This window comes from Sceloporus occidentalis, unplaced genomic scaffold, assembly GCF_023333645.1.
Source record: "Sceloporus occidentalis isolate IW3139 unplaced genomic scaffold, rSceOcc1.0.p SCAF_1, whole genome shotgun sequence".
Classification (NCBI taxonomy): Eukaryota; Metazoa; Chordata; class Lepidosauria; order Squamata; family Phrynosomatidae; genus Sceloporus; species Sceloporus occidentalis.
In genome coordinates, this window is record NW_028316981.1 from 8,595,272 (window position 1) to 8,615,897 (window position 20,626).

General features: G+C 41.2%; 1 protein-coding gene across 1 annotated transcript; it reads left to right on the forward strand.

Annotated features, from left to right (window-relative positions):
- The first annotated feature begins 16 nt into the window (after window positions 1-16).
- On the forward strand, window positions 17-19,439 carry LOC149320614 (uncharacterized). Its single transcript, XM_089500046.1, has 6 exons — window positions 17-1,863; window positions 8,457-8,874; window positions 9,842-9,953; window positions 12,253-12,323; window positions 14,148-14,274; window positions 16,283-19,439. The coding sequence occupies exons 1-6, from the start codon at window positions 104-106 to the stop codon at window positions 18,355-18,357; spliced, it is 4,563 nt and encodes a 1,520-aa protein (XP_089356172.1). The 5' UTR covers window positions 17-103; the 3' UTR covers window positions 18,358-19,439.
- Window positions 19,440-20,626: the final 1,187 nt, after the last annotated feature.

Sequence of the window (20,626 nt, forward strand, 5' to 3'; positions counted from 1 at the left end):
ATGGGAGCTTATCAGACACCAGAAAGCCCACACAGAAGAGGAAGGTTCTACCAGAGAGAAACCTTTTAAGTGCAACACATGTGGGAAACTTTTTGCCCATAATATGGCACTTGTGCTTCACATGAGACTTTGTGCTGGAAAAAGAGGCATTAGATGTAAGGTCTCATGTAAAAGTTTTGATTACAAATTGCCCAATTTGAGCCATCAAGCATTCCATAAAGGAAAGAAAACACACAAATGTCAGGAGTGTGGAAAACACTTTGCTGGCAGAACAGAATTACTGGTTCATCAGAGAGTTCACACAGGAGAGAAACCATACAAGTGTCAGGAATGTGGGAAATGTTTTTCAACAAGTTCAAACCTTGTGATGCACCAGAGAGTCCACACGGGAGAGAAACCATACAAGTGCCAGGACTGCGGGAAGTGTTTTTCTACAAGTTCAAACCTTATGATGCACCACAGACTCCACACAGGAGAGAAGCCATACAAATGCCAAGAGTGTGGGAAATGTTGCACTCGAAAGTCAGAACTTGTAGTCCATCAGAGAGTGCACACTGGAGAGAAACCATATAAGTGCCAGGAGTGTGGAAAATGCTTTTCACAAAAGTCAACCCTTGCAACCCACTGGAGAATCCACACATCTGAAAAACCATTCAAATGCCAGGAGTGTGGGAAATGTTTTGCTCACAAGTCATCTCTTTTGGACCACAAAAGAACCCACACAGGAGACAAACCATACAAATGCCAAGAGTGTGGGAAATGTTTTGCCCACAGTTCACATCTTGTGACTCACCAGAGTGTCCACACAGGAGAGAAACCATACAAATGCCAGGAGTGTGGGAAATGTTTTGCACACAGTTCACACCTTGTCACCCACCAGACATTCCACACAGGAGAGAAACCATATCAGTGCCTGGAGTGTGGGAAATGTTTTGGTCACAGTTCACATCTTGTCACCCACCAGAGAGTCCACACAGGAGAGAAACCATATAAGTGCCAGGAGTGTGGGAAATGTTTTGGTCACAGTTCACACCTTGTCACTCACCAAACACTCCACACAGGAGAGAAACCATACAAATGTCTTGACTGTGGGAAATGTTTTTCTACAAATTCAAGTCTTGTGAGCCACAGGAGAGTCCACACAGGAGAGAAACCATGTAAGTGTCCAGACTGTGGGAAATGTTTTTCTACAAGTTCAAACCTTGTGATGCACCAAAGACTCCACACAGGAGAGAAACCATACAAATGCCAGGAGTGTGGGAAATGTTGTACTCGAAAATCAGAACTTGTAATCCATCAGAGAGTGCACACAGGAGAGAAACCATATAAGTGCGAGCAGTGTGGGAAGTGCTTTTCTCAAAATTCAACCCTTGCAACCCACTGGAGAGTCCACACAACAGAAAAACCATACAAATGCCAGGACTGTGGGAAATGTTTTGCTCGGAGTTCATATCTTGTGAAGCACAAAAGACTCCACTCAGGAGAGAAACCATATAAATGTCAGGAATGTGACAAATGTTTTGCTCACAGTTCACACCTTGTGACTCACCTGGCACTCCATACAGGAGAAAAACCATACAAATGTCAGGAGTGTGGGAAAAGTTTTACAGGGAATACACAACTTGTGATCCACCAGAGAGTCCACACAGGAGAGAAACCATACAAATGCCAAGAGTGTGGGAAATGTTTTTCTACAAGTTCAAACCTTGTGAGCCACCGGAGACTTCACACAGGAGAAAAACCATACAAATGCCGGGAGTGTGGGAAATGTTTTGCTTGGAATATACAACTTCTGACTCATCAGAGAGTCCACATAGGAACAACAGAAGAAAATGTCCAGATTATTTTGGCAGGCAAGAAAACCCAGAAAAATATTTAACCACTGTATGATGCTAAGTCAAGGGGCGGCTTAGGAGTTCCTAATATTAAATTGTATTATGAGGCCTGTTGTTTTTTAGCGTTGAAGGAATCGATTTTGCATATAGATGAGAGACTCCTGGCACTTGAAGGTCATGATTTAATTTTTGTGTGGCTTGGTTAATTTTGGTACAATAATAAGTTGCATGCTCAATTAAAAAAAAATCAATTTATTAGAAAGCTTCTTCTGTGTGTTTGGATTAAATATAAGTATTTCCTAATATTTAGCCGCCTTGCCACAGGAAGCCTTTTTAAAGAAAGTTAAAAATTGGAGATTGTGGTTTTATGATATTTTGTACTTTGAATAAGACAGCAGGAAGTTTCGATCAAGAGAGATGCTTCTTTAAAAAGGCAAAGATCTTAAGTGCTTTGCTTAAGTGCAACTTTGTGCCAGATTTAATCAAGATAAGATAAATGCTGCAATAGAGGCTGGAGTAAATGAATTATATTTACAGTTGTGTAAAGACAATGAACATGTAATATAAAAAGTGATTTAAACGTTTTTGATACTAGAGACAAAATACCAACCTGTAAAAGAGTATAGAATAAGGTGGGACAAAAATTTGGGGCATAAATATTCAAATGGATGTTGGGGGGGAAATGTGATCCAAAGATATAAAATTTACTTTGTGCAGTAATTTAGAAGAAAGCCTGTATAAGTTGATGCATACATGTTACCTAACCCCAAATAATGTTGAAAATGTTCAAGAATGTTTCAAACCAGTGTTGGGGATATCAAGATAAGAGGGGTTTCTTTTTTCCTATGTGGTGGACTAGGAAGAAGGCAAAAGGTTATTGGTTGAAGATTCATATGTTAATTTAAAACATTTCAAAGGTAGATTTTGTAAAGTTACCAGAAATGTTTCTGGTGGGCATTATAGATAAAGAACTGCTTAGTAAATATGGATTATTTCTTCATCACATGATTACAGCAGCAAGAACATTGTTTGCTCAATCTTGGAAACAGACTGAAGTACTGACAACAGAAGAATGGACTAAGGTTCCTGAGTTAGCTCAAATTGCTAAATTATCATGGATTCTAAAGGATAAGCTAACTGAAGATTTTTTTAAAAAGATCAGAAACTGTTTGTGGGCTTTCTCAGCAATATGAAATCTAATGATGTAATAATCTGTTGTTATGGTTATTAGTAATTGTAGTAGGATTACAGTATTTAGTTGGATCCAAAATAGTAAACTAATAGATTCCTTTTTTATTATTTTTATAGTTAGAATGCGGGGTCAGAAACCTACTGTTTTTATATGTCTTTCTCCCTTTTATCTTTTTTCCTCTTCTCTTTGTCCTCTCTCCTTTTCTGAATATGTTCTCTTAATGTGCATTCTCCTGATATTTATTGTAACTTAGATTGTCAGTGTTAACATCAATAAATAAACTACGGCAAGGGAAACAGCCCACACACAGAAGGGAAACTATAAAAATGCCAGGATTGTGGTAAATGATTTGCTCAGAATGCACACCCTGTTAGTTACCAGGGACTCTGCACAAGAGTAATACAAAGGAATACACCCATAGAGAACTTCCTGGCAATGAGCTGTTGGACAGGGGGATACGCTGCCTGAGAATGTGGTCTGTCACAGGGAATGCTTTTATTGTAGAATCATAGAATCATAGAGTTGGAAGAAACCACAAGGGCCATCCAGTACAACCCCCTGCCATGCAAGAACTCACAATAAGGCATCCCTGACAGATGGCCATCCAGACTCTGTTTAAAGACCTCTAAGGAAGGAGACTCCACTACACTCCGAGGAAGGAGTGTGTTCCACTGTCGAAGAACCCTTACTGTCAGGAAGTTCCTCCTAATGTTGAGGTGGAATCTCTTTTCCTGCAGCTTGCATCCATTGTTCTGGGTCCTGTTCTCTGGAGCAGCAGAAAACAAGCTTGCTCCCTCCTCAATATGGCATCCTTTCAAATACTTAAATAGTTGGTCCTCTACATTCATGGCTTTGACACTTGCGGTTTTGATTATTTGCGTGATCATGGCATGTGTGCGTACACTCCTCCCTCCCTCCCCTCATGAAAAGAGCCCAGTGGGGGGGCAGCCTGGAACGATATGTGTGCCAACCCTGCCCCTTTCCCATGGGATAGCTGTCTTCCCCAGGCAGCTATCTCACCAGGAAAGGAGCTAGAGGATCGACCCTTTTCCCAGGGGCATAGCTGCCTGAGGAAGCCTGCTATCCCACCAGAAATGGCACGGGAGTGATCAACCCTAGTCCTGTTTTCCTGGTGGGATAGCTGTATGGGAAAGCCTACTATTCCACTGAGTGGGGAGCCAGTTAAAGGGATGGGAGGGTGGGGGAAGAATAGGAACATGGGTCCCTGCTCCTCTTCCCCTGCTCACCCGATATGATAGCCCTGTTTAAACAGGGGGGTAACATTGAGGATAGAGCAAACTTATTTTTTGCTGCTCCAGAGACTAGGACACAGAACAATGGATGCAAGCTACAGGAAAAGAGATTCCACCTCAACATTAGGAGGAACCTCCTGACAGTAAGAGCCTGACAGTAAGAGCCTTTTGATAGTGTGGAGAGTGAGCTGTTCGACAATGGAGAGTGATGGAGTCTCCTTCTTTGAAGGTCTTTAAACAGAGGCTGGATGGCCATCTGTTGGTGGTGCTTTGATTGTGAGTTCCTGTATGGCAGAATGGGGTTGGACTGGATGGCCCTTGGGATCTCTTCCAACTTTAAGATTCTGTGACCTCTAATTTGTTTCCATGTGTGTTGGGGAGGTTATTCGCAGTTTTCCCACATTCATGGGGGTCTTGTTCTTCTAACCCCCGTGAATGTGGAGTGCTGACTGTGCAAAGACATTTGTTGTTTTTTGTGGGGTTTTTGGGCTCTGTGGCCATGTTCTAGTAGAGTTTATTCCTGACATTTCGCCAGCATCTGTGGCTGGCATCTTCAGAGAAGACATTTGTTCCTCCAACTACGCATTTAGATATGTGGAGTGACTGATTTTGGCCTTCAAGCATTAAATCTGTTGAAAATTATTAGCTGTTTAATCAAAATACCAGTTCAAAACCACTTTAACTGACCGGGCTCAATGCTAGGGAATTCAGGGAGCTGTAGTTTTGTGAGACATTTCACCTTCCTTGCCAGAGAGAGCTCTGGTGCCACAATAAACTGCAATTTCCAGGGTTACCTAGCACTGAGCCAGGGCAGTTAAAGCGGTCTCAAACTGGATTGTTTCTGCAGTGTGTTTTGGACCCTAGAAATATAAATTCATGCATCGTAGTAATGCTCAAAATGGAGGACCTGTTGAAATTCCTCCTGCCTGGACAGAAGGTTGAGATGTAGGACATGACCTGGAAAAGGAGGACGCCTGGTCACCCTGTATAGAATTATATATAACATAAATAAAATTGTTATTATTAAGCTTTATTTATATAGCGCTGTACAGCACCGTACATACAATTAAAATGGATAAAATAAACCTGCCTACAGCATACATTCTATATTAAACACACACCCATATATACAAAGAAATCCAGACCCAAAAGGCTCTGGTGACTTTTGCCAGGAGCTTGGCTTGGCTTTATGATGGAGGGAAATGGTGCCAGATTAAAAGGGAGCCGGCTGGAAACAGCAACCCCAAACAAACAAAAGGATAAGAAAGCAAAGAAGGATCCTGAAAAGAAGGGGAGCAGGTGAGGTGAGAATTCCTGGGGTGGATTCAACTGAAAAGAGGGGAGAGAAGAAAGGTCTGGTCTGGGAAGCTGGAACCAGGAGGGAATCAGAGAAGAAGAGACCCCTCAGCCAGTGGTGCAAGGAAGGGTTAAGGGAAGAAGACAGCTGGATTCCTAGAGGGGAAGGGAAATGGAGGGAAGAGTCCAGTCCTCCAGAGCAGACAAGCCATGTACCCAGCAGACCCTCCATTCACCTTTTCCCTTCTTCTAAGGGGCTGAGGAGGACTGCAGTCCTCCAGAGCAGCTGAAGTTCAGGCTCCTGGGTCTCCTGCCTTTCTTGCCTTTTCCTCCCAGGGGTCCTGGGCTGCTTCTTTCTCCTCCTGGGGCCTGGTGAGTCCCAATCTAAGCCTCCTCCATGGAACTGAAAGGAGGGAGAACTTGAACCTTTTGGTTGGTCTCCCCTGGGGGAGACCCATGGAGTCCTCTGGGTTGCTTCTCCCTCTCCCAGAGTGAGGTCGTGGGCTCTCCTCTGGCTGGGACTGACATGAAGCATCCAGGCTGGAGAGGCCTCTGAGAGGGAGGACCCAGATTGCAGGGGTTGGAAGGGGGGGGGGGTCCTTGGAAGGGAAAGCTATTGAGGGGATTTTCCACCCCAGGAGCCCAAAGGCCTGGCCCTGTCTTGAGGACTATGCATTTTCTGTGCATGACAACATGTCACATAAAAACATGCAGGTTGCACACCCACCCACTCCTCAATTCATCTCACTGATGTTGACTGGACTAGCAATTGAATCTTTATTCCAAAACTGGGGACAGGACAACAGCCTGAAGGGTCCCCAAAGGTGGAGGATGACCATGAGAGTTCAATGGCCATATCTAGGTGGCTGGATGGCCAGAGGTAGATGGCAAGCATGTGCTTCGTACATAGACATAAGCATGCAAGATGGCAAGCAGGTGTTTTGTACATAGATGTAAGAATGTAAGATGGCAAGCTTGTGCTTCTTCGTACAGAGACGTGTGCTTCAGAGATAGATGTAAGCATGTATGATGGCAAGCGTGTGCTTCATAGATAGATGTAAGCATGTATGATGGCAAGCGTGTGCTACATAGACATAAGCAAGTAAGATGGCAAGTGTGTGCTTCATAGATAGACGTAAGCATGTATGATGGCAAGCATGTGCTTCATACGTAGACGTAAGCATGTATGATGGCAAGTGTGTGCTTCATAGATAGACATAAACATGTATGATGGCAAGTGTATGCTTCATATGTAGACGTAAGCATGTATGATGGCAAGCGTGTGCTACATAGACATAAGAAAGTAAGGTGGCAAGTGTGTGCTTCATAGATAAACGTAAGCACGTATGATGGCAAGCGTGTGCTGCAAAGATAGACATAAGCATGTATGATGGCAGGCATGTGCTTCATAGATAGATATCCGTTCTGGACCCCTCCCCCCCGCGAAAATGGAAACTCACATATATTAAACCCCATAGGTTTGAATGGGGGCGCGTGCCCATGTGGGGCCTTAGGCGTGTGCTCCATATTTACCCCCTCCATTTGCTTCTTGTGACTAAGCGAGGGTTGCGGATCTGAAGTTTGTGAAAAAGGGGCAACTGTACAGTACAATTAAAAGTCTACAAAAGTGACAATTATTGATGTGAGCTTTTAGGAACATGTGCTAATTTCTGTAAATAATTTGGGGTTTCGGAGAAAGACAGTATAAATAAATAGGAAACAGCGGGCTCTTGGTATCTGCTGTTGTTTTGTTTCAGGAACCCCCATGGATACCAACATTTGTGGATGTTCAAATCCCGTTAAATACAATTACATAGTAAAATGGTGTCCCTTATATAAAATGGTAATATCAAGATATGCTTTTTGAATATGTATAAATATTTTCAACCCATGGATAAGTTAGAGGACTGTAATAGCAATAATAATAATAATGATAATGATAATAATAATAATAATAATAAGCTCACAGTAAGGGAAATCAGCTGTGCTAATTACATATGCCTAGGTTTCATTAATACAAGTACTGAGCTGATGGTGTTGTTTTTGAAGAGTTAGATGATAAATAATTGAAGATTTCCTGAACCACGTCAAACTCTTTTTTTAAAATTATTAATTTTTTATTAAGACACACAAATATAAAACATAAACAGACTTTACATACAATGAAAAGTTATCTCTAATACCCCCCCCTTGGTTGCATCTTCCTGAGTTTCCTTTTGTCTTCCCTTTTTTATAATTTCTCTGTCTGTCTGTCTTTCTTCCCCCCCTCCCCGATCTTTTTGTCATTCTCCATCTACTTGCCATCACTGATGTTCCCCTCCTGTCTACTTGATCTTTTTTGTCTTCTTCTTTTACAATATTATTATAATCTACCAATCTTACCTTCTTCACTTAGTTTCTCCTTTCCCACATCAAACTCTTAATTGAATCAAATGTCATGGTATTTTTGTGTAATAGAGGCTTATGGAAAAGGAATGATGGCGGGTGGGATGGTGTGAGCGGGGGCTTTGGGTCAGAAATGGATATGAGGTGGCTCAGTGGAAGGTTGAAGGAGGGAAGGTTGGACTGGGGAATAGATTGACAGAAATGGGGAAAAGGATGATGCAGCCTTTTCCGACCCTCAAGTAGATAAGGCCTCACTTCGTGATTTTCAGGTGAAAAAGCCTCCCCAGCTATCTTGTCAGTTTTGTTCATTTCCTTTCCCATAGGGAGGAGACCTAGTTGGAATCTTCTAGTTTTCTCTTTCCAATATAGTACACTAATTCCTAACACAGCAATGTCTTTGCTTTGCAGAGTTTCCAAACAGACTCTGTTCAGGGGTTCTTTGCCCTGAGGCACAAGAGTACCTTGAGTCCCTTTGGCTGCTTCATTGGACGCCAGTTCAAAGATGGAGGAACCTGACTCAGTTGGACCTGAAAAAGAAGGAGCCTCTGATGGCATCAGTGCTGAGAACAGTGAGGAGTTCTGGGAAAGACACATTCAGAGGTTCCTGAGTGGTGACCTTGGCAGCTCAGAAATAGAGCGTCAGCGCTTCAGGCTGTTCTCCTACAAAGAGTGTGAGGGCCCACGAGAGGTTTGCAGACGACTCCACGAACTCTGCCACCAGTGGCTGAGGCCAAAGGAACAGACCAAACATCAGATCTTGGACCTGGTGATCCTGGAACAGTTCCTGACTATCCTGCCCCCAGAAATGGAGAGATGGATCAGGGAATGTGGGGCAGAGACCTGTTCCCAGGCAGTGGCCCTGGCAGAAGGTTTTCTTCTGAGTTGGGCTGAGGACAGGAAGCAGGAAGAACAGGTTAGAGCATTTCATTTCATTTCAGTAAAGCTGAGATAAATGGATTGATTAAATGTCTGTCCTACCTTTTGCTCTATACTGGACCATGTCCTGGGACCAACTCTGTCACTTTTTGTAGCACCTATGTCCCTACTGCTGCCACCTCTAGAGGCACTGCCAATTCTGTTACTCTTGTACTGAAATGTGGTGTACCAAAAGTAGCTTAGAAAGTGATGGGTGTCTGTTTAAATCTGTTTAAACAGATTTAAGAGGATTTGTTAAAAGGGGTTTACAGACAACCATCAGGACTATTTTCTATCTTTTAATCTCTGGATTGGAAAAATGGTTGAAACGTATATAGGTTTAAAGAAGCTAGACTAAATAGTACAAAATTACTAGTGGTAAAAAACTAGATAAGAGAAGCATGAGTTTCAGACAAAATTTGGAAAATACAAAAAAAAAAAAACCCTAAACATGGGACGTAAGTTTGATTGTAGTGATATAGTGATCAGGTGTATGAATAGAATGAAAGGAAATTTTGTCTGTAGATGATTATGTTTCTATTGTTTTTTACATGTCTGTGTTGTAATTTTTTAAGTTTGTAAATTCAAATAAAGATTATAAAAAAAGAAAAGCAAGTGAAGGGTGTGGGGATTATGGGTCTTGTTTTAAAGTGGACTCTACCCCTCAAAGGTCTCTTAGGACAATGAACACAATTCCATGCTTCTTGTGTCCTGTGTTTTCAAATAACTTCCAGATGTCTTGCTGCTATTGCTGTTCAACCAGATGTGGCAGTGTGGTGATTTTGTAGTGGCAGTGCATGGCTCCCCCTTCCCCACTTGAGTTCAGGGGAGAAATGAGAAATTGCCTGCTCCCACTTTGAAGGGTAAAGCTTGCTACAATTGCCAGTCTTTTTCTTCTGATGTTTGTGTATCAGAAATTAAAACTTACTATCTAATTATTCTTCACGTTCTCCCTGCTCTTTCAGGAGGAAGGTCAGTCTGATCTCCCTGCATCAGAGGAGTCTGCATCAGACACCTCCCAGAAGTCCCAGCAGAGGAAGCTCAAACAGGAGAAAGATGGGGCTGTGGCCTTGCAAGGTAAAGCTCCATAATAGTTTGAAATTGAAGAAGTGGAGGTGTCCATGCAGAGTCATTTGGCTTGGAAATGAGCATCTAAATGTGCACAGTCATCCCTCTGTTTTTTGCAAGAGGCAAACAGAGAGCAACACAATGGGGTGAGTGCCCAAGGTGTGCAGTGGTGTATGCTGCCATTGGAGTCAATAGGGACTCCAATATCGGCAGTTTTCCATTTTTGTGGGGGTGTCTGGAACAGATCCCCCTCAAAAATGGAGGGGCAATTGTATTTAGTTCCAAAATACTGGCATTCAACAAAAGCATTGAATGTTTCAGTCATTGCAAAACAGTGAGCACAGTGATGTCTCAAGCCCTAGTCTAACCCCCTAAACACCAGACCACAATGCCCTATAGATTTTTAAAATTGTCCCCTACTACAGAGCCCACCAGCGGTCAGACTGTGTTGTCTTTTTCCCCTACTTCCTGCCGTATTGACACTTCTTCTTTTTTTACTTTATTCGGTGCTTCTGTCTTTGTTTCTGCCTTCTATAATGAATGAATGAATGAATGAAAGTTTATTTCTAGACCGCTATTCCTTAGAGATCATAGTGGTTTACAAAGTTTAACATCAAAAGACAAGACAATAACTCACTAGATGCATGGCTCCTTTTCAAATGATATTTTTCCAGGCTGTTGTCCTTTGTTCTCTATTAAAGAAAACCACCCCAGATCTTGTGTTAATTATCGTCCTGTGCATTTCTTTCCCATTTCTCTCTAAAGTTTTGAAAAGAGCCTTTTCCCAGTTCGTGCCTTACTGGATCATACACCAATTTTTTTCTCTCTTTCCAATCAGGATTTTGGACAGGTCAGTCCACAGAAACAATTGACTTATATAGTAAATAATATTCCAGTGGCAATGGCTTGATGTCAAATACTGGTGTTGATCCTGTTGGCTCTCTCTGCAGTCTATGACACTTTGGACCATTCTACTACTATGGTTTGCATCAATGGGAATAACAGGGAACACTATGACATGATTTAAATCTGTTTTGTTGGATCTTTCTTCCACTGTTTAATTTCAGGGAGTGTCACCACACTGACAAAGCATAATCATGCCCCTCCTCACATGCCCCCTTCACACACAGCCCTACACTCCGTGTCTCTCTTGGACTATCTGGGTTGTGTATGTTGTACTTATAACTTTCAATTTTTTACATTGCTGCCTCGACAGCTTGGGTATGCCGGCTCTGTCTTTTTTAATCATGCACCCACAGCAGTGCACATATATGCAGGGTTAGGGTTACGATGGATCACTCTTGTGTCAGGGCGTCTATGTGCAGGGTCGAAAGTGTGCATTTTCCTGGCTAAGTAGGACTAGGACAAGTTCTTTTTCCACCAGTTTTTAGCCCCGAAGTGTGGCTTCGATCCAATTTCCACTTACTTTGGAGGCACGTGTCACTAAATGTCCCGACTCCAAAGCGGTTGGAAACTGTTTTATTTTGCCTGTCTGTTTAATAATAAATAAATAATAATAAATGTTTTATTTGTATACCGCCCTTCCAAACGATCAGGGCGGTTTACAGCATTAAATAAAATACAATACAATACAGTTCAAAATACAATTACAAGGAGCATAAAAAGCATGTAGTACATTACAAGAATAAATCATCCTATGCAAACAGATAAAGAAGCAATCTAGAAATACATTAAATAGCATACAGCAGCAAAAACAGGACGTAGCCCAAACAATCCCTAATGAGAAAAAAATTACTAAGCCCTTCTCTATCTCCCTCCCTCTAAAAAGACCCCAATAACAGGCACTCCGCTGTGATGGTATAAGCGGCAGGCAAAGTCCTCAGCCGCCCAGCCCAGATGGAAAAGGGCGACGGCGGCGGCGTCCTCTTCGGGGGGAGCCGGCGGGCCGGCTTTTGTAGGGGCCGCTCCCACCGGCCCCGCCCCCTGGAGAAACGCCGCAGCGGCGGCAGGGCAAAGTCCTCAGCCACCCAGCCCGGTTTAAGATGCTACATGTGGCCAAAACAAAAGAGAAGAAACAATGGGTGACAGGTTGAAACACTTAACAAGGAACTAAAGAAAAAAGGATTAAGGAACAAAACCAGAACCACAAATACAACTGTTCAACAATTAGTGCACAAGGACAAAAATAATGACTATAATAATAAATACAGACAAAATAGAAACTTATAGATTTTACTGGGATGCAAAATGCTACTGTCTTCCTCATACGCTTCTTTTTAGAAATGTAATGGTAGCCTCTGAGACAAGGCTGTGTGATCAGCTTCCCTCACCTTGATCTCTCTTGCAGGATCTGGAATGATGCCACCAACAAGCACTTACTTTTCTCTTCCTCTTTGTGATGGAGTGGAATCAAGTCAGGTAAGAAGAAAGATTCCTGGACAAGAGGACTGAAGCAGCCTGGGTGTCCTTAGTCCTTTAACATTCAAAGCAAACTGAAAGAAAATTCTCAGCTAGTGCTACCAGGGATGTGGGCTCATATGGACTTGACAGAAGTCCATAAAATGTTTCATATTCTTGTTTTAAATAAGGGGAGTTTTTAAAAATATGAATATGAGAAATAAAGTGACAGGCTCATCCACCCTGACCAAGGGGTTTGAGCACTTAACTCTTAAAAAGCTAGGTTGAAATCTCGTATATTTAAGCAATCTAGACCTGGGGGATTTAAAAAAAATACTTTGAAATGAAAAGGCAAACTTTCTTGTACCAAATTTATCCTGTAATATCTTAAATCAAGGATAAGGCAACTACTGAAATTGATTTTGCAAACTTGAAAAAGACAGAAACACACCATAACTACTCAATAATTGATTTAAAGTAGAAATCCCACTTTCTGCCCATGTCTTCCATAGAAGACTCATAAAAATGGTTTTTCCCCTATCTTTAAATCATTATTTTTATCTTGTGTAATATTTTTTATTAGCTTGGGTCCAAAACACACTGCAGAAATAATCCAGTTTGAGACCACTTTAACTGCCCTGGCTCAGTGCTAGGGGACCCTGGGTTATTATGACACCAGAGCTCTCTGACAGAGAAGGCTAAGTGTCTCACAAAACTACAGTTCCCATAATTATCTAGCATTGAGCCAGGGCAGTTAAAGCAATCCCAATTGGATTATTTCTGCATGTTTAGTTATATTTAGTTTAATAATATGAGAGATATCTCTGGCAGTAAATATACCCAAGTAAGGAATAGAAGTTTGGCAGTATTGGAACTGTCATTTTTTAAAAGTAGTGGGGTTTATCTTGTCTGATTTAAGCCAGTTAATTGAATATCCGGATATTTACACAAAATTATTAATTAGCTTAATCAAAACCAAAACTCTCTGTTGGAGAGCTAGCAAACTGAGTTGCAAGAGATTTCAACTTCTTATTTAACAAATCCTGCTTTACATTTTTAATTTGTTTTTATAAGAGGAATTTTACCCTGTATGTAGGCTGTGCAAGCCTCCCATTTAATGCCATGTGAGCTCACTGTAGCTTCCTTTTAAAATATTCCATCCAATTTGATCATACTTGAGACTTAAACTTCTTGTCATTAAAAACAGAAACATTAACCCACCAAAGATTTAGAAATATTAGATAAATTTAAATTTAATCAAACAGGCAAATGGTCTGCTATTATTAAAGAATCAGTGCTGCAGTCTTTTACATGTCTTGCCAAAGATGTATAATTCTCCATTCGTTAGCTACATCAAGTTTCATCACAGTGGCCTGTAGAATAAGTTGCACAACAGCTTGAGTCTTTGGTGGCATTGTACTTTTGTCTAACAAAGGATCTAAAAGTGAGTTAAAGTTGCTGTTCTTACTATCTGAATTTTGTTTTGATTGTAGAAGAAAGGGAAATAGACAGATCTTCCTACTCTTCCTGCCTGGTTCGAAACAAATCTCTCTCCTGGTTTCCTCTGGCAAAGCAAAGAGCATCAAGCTGGCCTTTTGGACAAGACCAAAGGCTTATCTAGTACAGTATCTTGGTTCTCACAGTGGCCCACAAGAGTCCCCTAGTCTAGACATGGAAACCATAGTGTTCTCCCACTCCTCTTCTCCAGCAACTGGTATTCAGAAGCATGGTGACTCTACTAATGAACTTTCAAACAGCCAACAGGAAGGTTTCAGTCCTAAAGGCTTCTTGCACTTCGTTCCTTAATAGTGAGCTAAGGGCATGAAATGTTTTCTTTTTCTCCAGAGCCAAATTACCTTTGAGGATGTGGCTGTCCATTTCTCCCCAGAGGAGTGGGCTCTTCTGGATCCTGATCAGCGAGCCCTACATGTGCAGATCATGGAGGAGACCCATGGCATCATGGTTTCTCTTGGTAAGGCTCCCTCACTGATGATCGTTCTAGATTTATAATGTATTGATCACAATCACCATAACAGTGCTGCACCTGAGTGGAATCTGTATCCCAAATTCTACCTGTCAGTATCCCAAATTCTCTCTGAAGGCCAGGATGGGGGACTCATTTATCCACTTGTAATCCAGTCTTCCCCCTTTCTTGCTGCTTTCTCCTTTACCCAGCATTACCATAATTTCCAGTGAGCACCAGTCTCAGTTTCGTAATTTTTTCTTCAAATGTACTCAGAAGTAGTCAGTGACATAGCCATGATAGGTTGTTTCAGATTTAAAATATAGGAAGGAATACAATGGAAGGTTTGAGATAAAGAATGTTTACAAACATTTTTGTGCACCCTCATGCACTTGATCACAGTCTTTTTCTTAGTCTCACTGGTAGTATAGTATTCCTTTATGACTTTTTTATGTCTTCATTTCTCTTTTATTTTGGCCTTTAGTGAGAGTTAGGTCTTTACTTGCTCTGAGACCCGGTTGTTTCTGCCTTTTGAAGTCTATGGTACTCATAGAACTATCTTGCAGCACCACATTTCAAATTATCTCATTTTCTTCCTATCCTCATTTTTTAATCTTCAGCTTTCAAACGTTGCCTAGCAATAAGAAATACAGTGACATGGAGGATCCTGACTTTGCTATTCCGTGATAAATCTTTCCTCTTGAGGAGCTTATCCTATTCCTTCATAGCTGCCCTCCTAATCTTAACCTTCTTCTGATTTCTGGACTACAGTCTCCCCTTTGCTTGAGGATGGAGCCAATAACAATTAACAATAATTGTTAATTATTTAACAATTTCCCTGTCACACTTTCATATTTTGAACTTATGTAAATTGTATGTGTTCCTTTTGTTTCCTTAATATTCAGCTTTTGCATTTTCTTCTTTAATTTTCACAAGTAGTCATTCTCTTTTCTTCTAGTAATATTTTGTCATCTCTGTGTCTGCAATTATTCTCATTCCTCCTTTGTCAGAGTCTAATCCTTTTTTCAGTAGGACATGTTCTGCATTTAAATTAAACAAAGAGGGTAATAAAATGTTTCCTGGTCTGAGCCACTTGCCTATTGAAAACCACTCCTCCTTAAAGGAATCTACCATCCACCATCCATTTTTTAATTCATTTCATTATTTATTTATTGCACTTCTCTTCTGCCTTTCTCCCACATGGGATCCAAGGCAACTAATTTTTCATGTACATAATTCTTCAATGTGTTGCTTCTATCATCTTTCTAAAGTAATTTGTTAAGGCCTTTATTTGCAGAGTACTCAGAAGAGTTAGGGCTAAGTCATGGGTGGCCTGTGGAGTACTTGCTGCACACCCTTTCCTTTGTATCTCTGGGAAGTCAAACAAGTTCCATCTTTCCTCAGTCCTAAGCCCCACTGGAATCCGGCTGGGGACCATCCTTCCTTCAGACTTCCCTCCTTAAGGTTCTGTGACAAATAGTCTTGCTTCCTTTGACTAGGAGATAACTCTGGGAAGGTCCCCAAAAAGGCATAAGAGCAGCAGTCCAGCCTGGCCCTTGCTTGCCCTCACATTTGTTGTGATCAGTTGTAGCATGATGTAGGAATATGAACATGCCAAGCCCTGAATATACTTCTTGAAATCCCATTAAGAATAAAAGCTTAGCGGCTAAAATACCATGAAAGTGAGGAAAGGACAACAATATACAGTGTGTCCTTCCCTTATACAGGGGATCTGTTCCTGAACCACCACCACCCCCCACATAAGGGAAATACTGCTGCGGCACAGTGGGGCACACGGGCCATGGGCACACACCATTGTTTCTTCCAGTGTGCAGCTTTCAATGTATGCTGAGCTGCGTATGGCGTGCCCACATATGATGCGGGTGCACTGTATCTTCCTCTCACTGATGACAGTTGTTTTTAGGATGGTTTCCAATCAGTCCCTTTCCCACTCCTTAAGAGTCCTTTTTACTCACACTAAGGAATGATTATTTTGTATTTTTCTCCTTCTTTCCAGCAGATAACTGGAGTAAGGGAACTGTCTGTGCAAAGTGTGGGAAGTGTTTTAGGCAAAAATGGGAGCTTACCAGACACCAGAAAGCACACACAGAGGAGGAAAGTTCTACCAGAGAAAAAGCCTTCAAGTGCAACATATGTGGAAAACGTTTTGCCCAGACTATGGCACTTGTGCTTCATAAGAGACTGTGCACTGGAAAAAAAGACATTAGATATAAAGTCTCGAGGAAAGGTTTTGATTACAAATTGCCCCATTTGAGTCATAAAACAGTCCACAAAGGAAAGAAAAAACACAAATGCCTGGAATGTGGGAAACCATTTGCTGGCAGAAGAGAATTACTGGTTCATCAGAGAATCCACACAGGAGAGAAACCATACAAGTGTCAGGAGTGTGGAAAATATTTTGCTAAGAATTCATATCTTGTGAAGCATAGGAAACTCCACACGGGAGAGAAACCATACAAATGTGAGGAGTGTGGGAAATGTTTTTCTCGAAATTCAATCCTTGTGATCCACCAGAGACTCCACACAGGCGAGAAACCATACAGATGCCAGGAGTGTGGGAAATGTTGCACTCGGAAGTCAGAACTTGTAGTCCACCAGAGAGTCCACACAGGAGCAAAACCATATAAATGCAAGGAGTGTGGAAAATGTTTTGCTCACAACTCATCTCTTCTTGGCCATCAAAGAACCCACACAGGAGACAAACCATACAAATGTCAGGAGTGTGGGAAATGTTTTGCTCTCAGTTCACACCTTGTGACCCACCAGAGTGTCCACACAGGAGACAAGCCATACAAATGTCAGGAATGTGGGAAATGTTTTGCTCACAGTTCAAATCTTGTGGCCCATCAGACCCTCCACACAGGTGAGAAACCATATAAATGTCAGGAGTGTGGGAAATGTTTTGCTCAGAGTTCAAACCTTGTAAGCCACCAGAGAGTCCACACAGGAGAGAAACGATACAAATGCCAAGAGTGTGGGAAATGTTTTGGTCACAGTTCACACTTTGTGAGCCACCAGACACTCCACACAGGAGAGAAACCATATAAGTGCCTGGAGTGTGAAAAATCTTTTTCTACAAATTCAAGCCTTGTAAAACACAAAAGAGTCCACACAGGAGAGAAGCCATGCAAGTGCCCAGAGTGTGGGAAATGTTTTTCTACAAGTTCAAACCGTGTGAGCCATCAGAGGGTCCACACAGGAGAGAAACCATATAAGTGCGAGGAGTGTGGGAAATGCTTTTCTCATAATTCAACGCTTGTAACCCACTTGAGAGTCCACACAGCCGAAAAACCATATAAATGTCAGGAATGTGGGAAAGGTTTTGCTCGGAGTTCATACCTTCTGAAGCACAAGAATCTCCACACAAAAGAGAAACCATACAAATGCCAAGAGTGTGGGAAAGGTTTTGTACACAGTTCACATCTTGTGATTCACCAGAGAGTCCACACAGGAGAGAAACCATACAAATGCCAGGAGTGTGGGAAATGTTTTTCCAGGAATACACAACTTGTGAGCCACCAGAGAGTCCACACAGGAGAGAAACCATACAAATGTCAGGAGTGTGGGAAATGTTTTGCTCACAGTTCAAACCTAGTGATCCACCGAAGACTTCACACAGGAGAAAAACCATACAAATGCCAGGAATGTGGGAACTGTTTTTCTTGTAATGCACAACTTGTGAGCCACCAGAGAGTGCACACAGGAGAGAAACCATACAAATGTCAGGAGTGTGGGAATTTTTTTTCTACGAGTTCAAATCTTATGAGCCACCGGAGACTTCATACAGGAGAGAAACCATATAAATGTCAGGAGTGTGGGAAATGTTTTTCTTGGAATGCACAACTTGTGAGCCACCAGAGAGTGCACACAGGAGAGAAACCACACAAATGTCAGGAGTGTGGGAAATGTTTTTCTACGAGTTCAAATCTTATGAGCCACCGGAGAATTCATACAGGAGAGAAACCATTTAAATGTCAGGAGTGTGGGAAATGTTTTTCTTGGAATGTACAACTTGTGAGCCACCAGAGAGCCCACATAGGAATGGCAGAAAAAACCCAGAATAAAACGTAAACACTGTATGGTGCTAAGGAAAGGGGTGGCTTGGAAGTCTCTTAATAGTAAATTGACTTATGAGCCCTGATTTTTTGTATGACTTGTTTTGTAGGGTTGGAGTAATTATATTTTCTTGCAGATGAAGACTCTTGGAACTTGATGTTTATGATTTAATATTCGGGTGGCATAGTTAAGTTTGGTATGATAAAGATAAGCTACATGTGGAATTAAAAAATCATTGTATTAAAAAGGTTCTTCTATGTGTTGGTATAAATATAAGCAAAGGCTTTTTCCTAAGATAATATTAGACGCCACCGTGCAGGAAACCTTTTAAAAATGTAAAAATGTAGATGGTTGTTATGTGATGATCTTTTGTACTTTAAACACAGCTGGAAGTTTAAATCAAGAGAAATACATCTTAAGGAAGGGAAGATCTTAACTGATTTGCTTATATGCATTGCAATAACAAAGTTCATCAAGTCAAGAGAAATGCTACAATAGAGGCTAGTGAAAATAAATTTTATTTAGAGTTGTGTGAAGACCATTGACTTGTAATTTAAGAGACAAAAGAATGCATGATAATATTTGGACATAATGTTAAAATAGAAAATGTGGCTTAAAGATATAAAGTTTACTTTGTGCAGTAGTTCAAAAGAAACCCTGTATAAGATGAGGTATAGATGGTACCTAACCCCAAATAAGTTGAAGAAAATGTACAAGAATGTTTCAAACCAACATTGTGGATGTAATGATAAGGATGTTTCCTTTTTCATATGGGATGGAAGAAAGTGAAGTTACTGGTTGAAGATTTATATGTTAAGTCAACAAACTTTAAAGGTAGATTTTGTATTGTTACCAGAAATGTTTCTGGTGATCATTATGAAAAGAACTGTGTGTTAAACTTCTTCATTACATGATAACAGCAGCAAGAAAACTGTTTGCTCAAACTTGGAAATGGACTCAAGAATAGATTGTTAAAGTTTCTGAGTAAGCCCAAATTGCCAAACTAATGTGGGTTCCAAAGGATAAGCCAGTTGAAGATTTTTGTAAAAAAAGATTGGAAATCATTTATGGATTTATGGAGCAATAAGAAACCTAACAATGTAATAATCTGTAATTATAGTTATTTGTTATTCTAGTAGGACTATTACTGTGTTTTATATGTATTTTTTTCTTTTTCCTCTGTTTATTTTCTGAAGCTATTATCTCAATGTACTGTACATACTCATGTATAAGTCTAGAAATTTTAATCAAAAATTGACCCAAAAAACCTAAATCAACTTATCCATGGCTGGTTACATACGGGCATAAAGTACGCGCTCTGCACATACTAGGGTTAGAAAGGGGTGTCCCTTCTGGATGGCCCTAACCCTAGTACACCCAGAGCGCGTACAAAATGGCAGCACCCTATACAGATGGGCACCGCCATTTTGACATCGTGGACGCTTAGCGTCTGCACATCGTGTGGCGCTAACGATGCCACGAGTGCGCCATTGGCACCTCGTGATGTCATTAGCGCACTGCAACAAGAAGCACCATTTTGGTGCTTCTTTTTTGCGGCGCCAGAGAGCCTCACCGCTATTTATATCCTGCTTTTCTGTATAAAACAATCAAAGCAGTTTACATAGTTAAAACCATCCAGTATACATATAATATCTCAATATCCCCCCTAAAAAAGAATTAAACTTGTTACAGCTAAAATTAATTTTTAAAATAAACTGTTTATAACAAAATAATGGACAGAATGGTAGCGTAATACATAATATAAGGGAGTGTTCATTTTTGGCTAAGGGTTTCTATTCAGGTAAGGCCTGCCGGAAGAGATCCATCTTGACAGCTTTTTTAAAGCTGTCTAAGCTGGTGATTTGATGGATCTCCTCCGGCAGGCCGTTCCACAGTCTGGGAGCAATTGCAGAAAGGTCCTAGGGAGGTTGCAGTTAATCTGGTCTATATTGGCTGCAATAAATTCTTCCCAGAGAACCTGGGAGTGCAAGGTGAAATATAAGGAAGTTGGCAACCCCTTAAATAGGTTGTACCCAAGCCATGTAGGCTTTAAAAGTGATAACCAACACCTTGTACTGTGCCTGGAAACCAATAGGCAGCCAGTGGAGTGATTTCAAAATAGGTGTTATATGGTCACTCCTAGTTTTTCTGGTGACCAACCTGCCTGCCATATTTTGTACTAATTGTAGTTTCTGGACTAAGCACAAGTGTACCCCCCTAAGGTTGGTGTCTCCCGGTGCGGTAATCCATGGTGTCACACACACCCCACATTGACCTCCTCCCA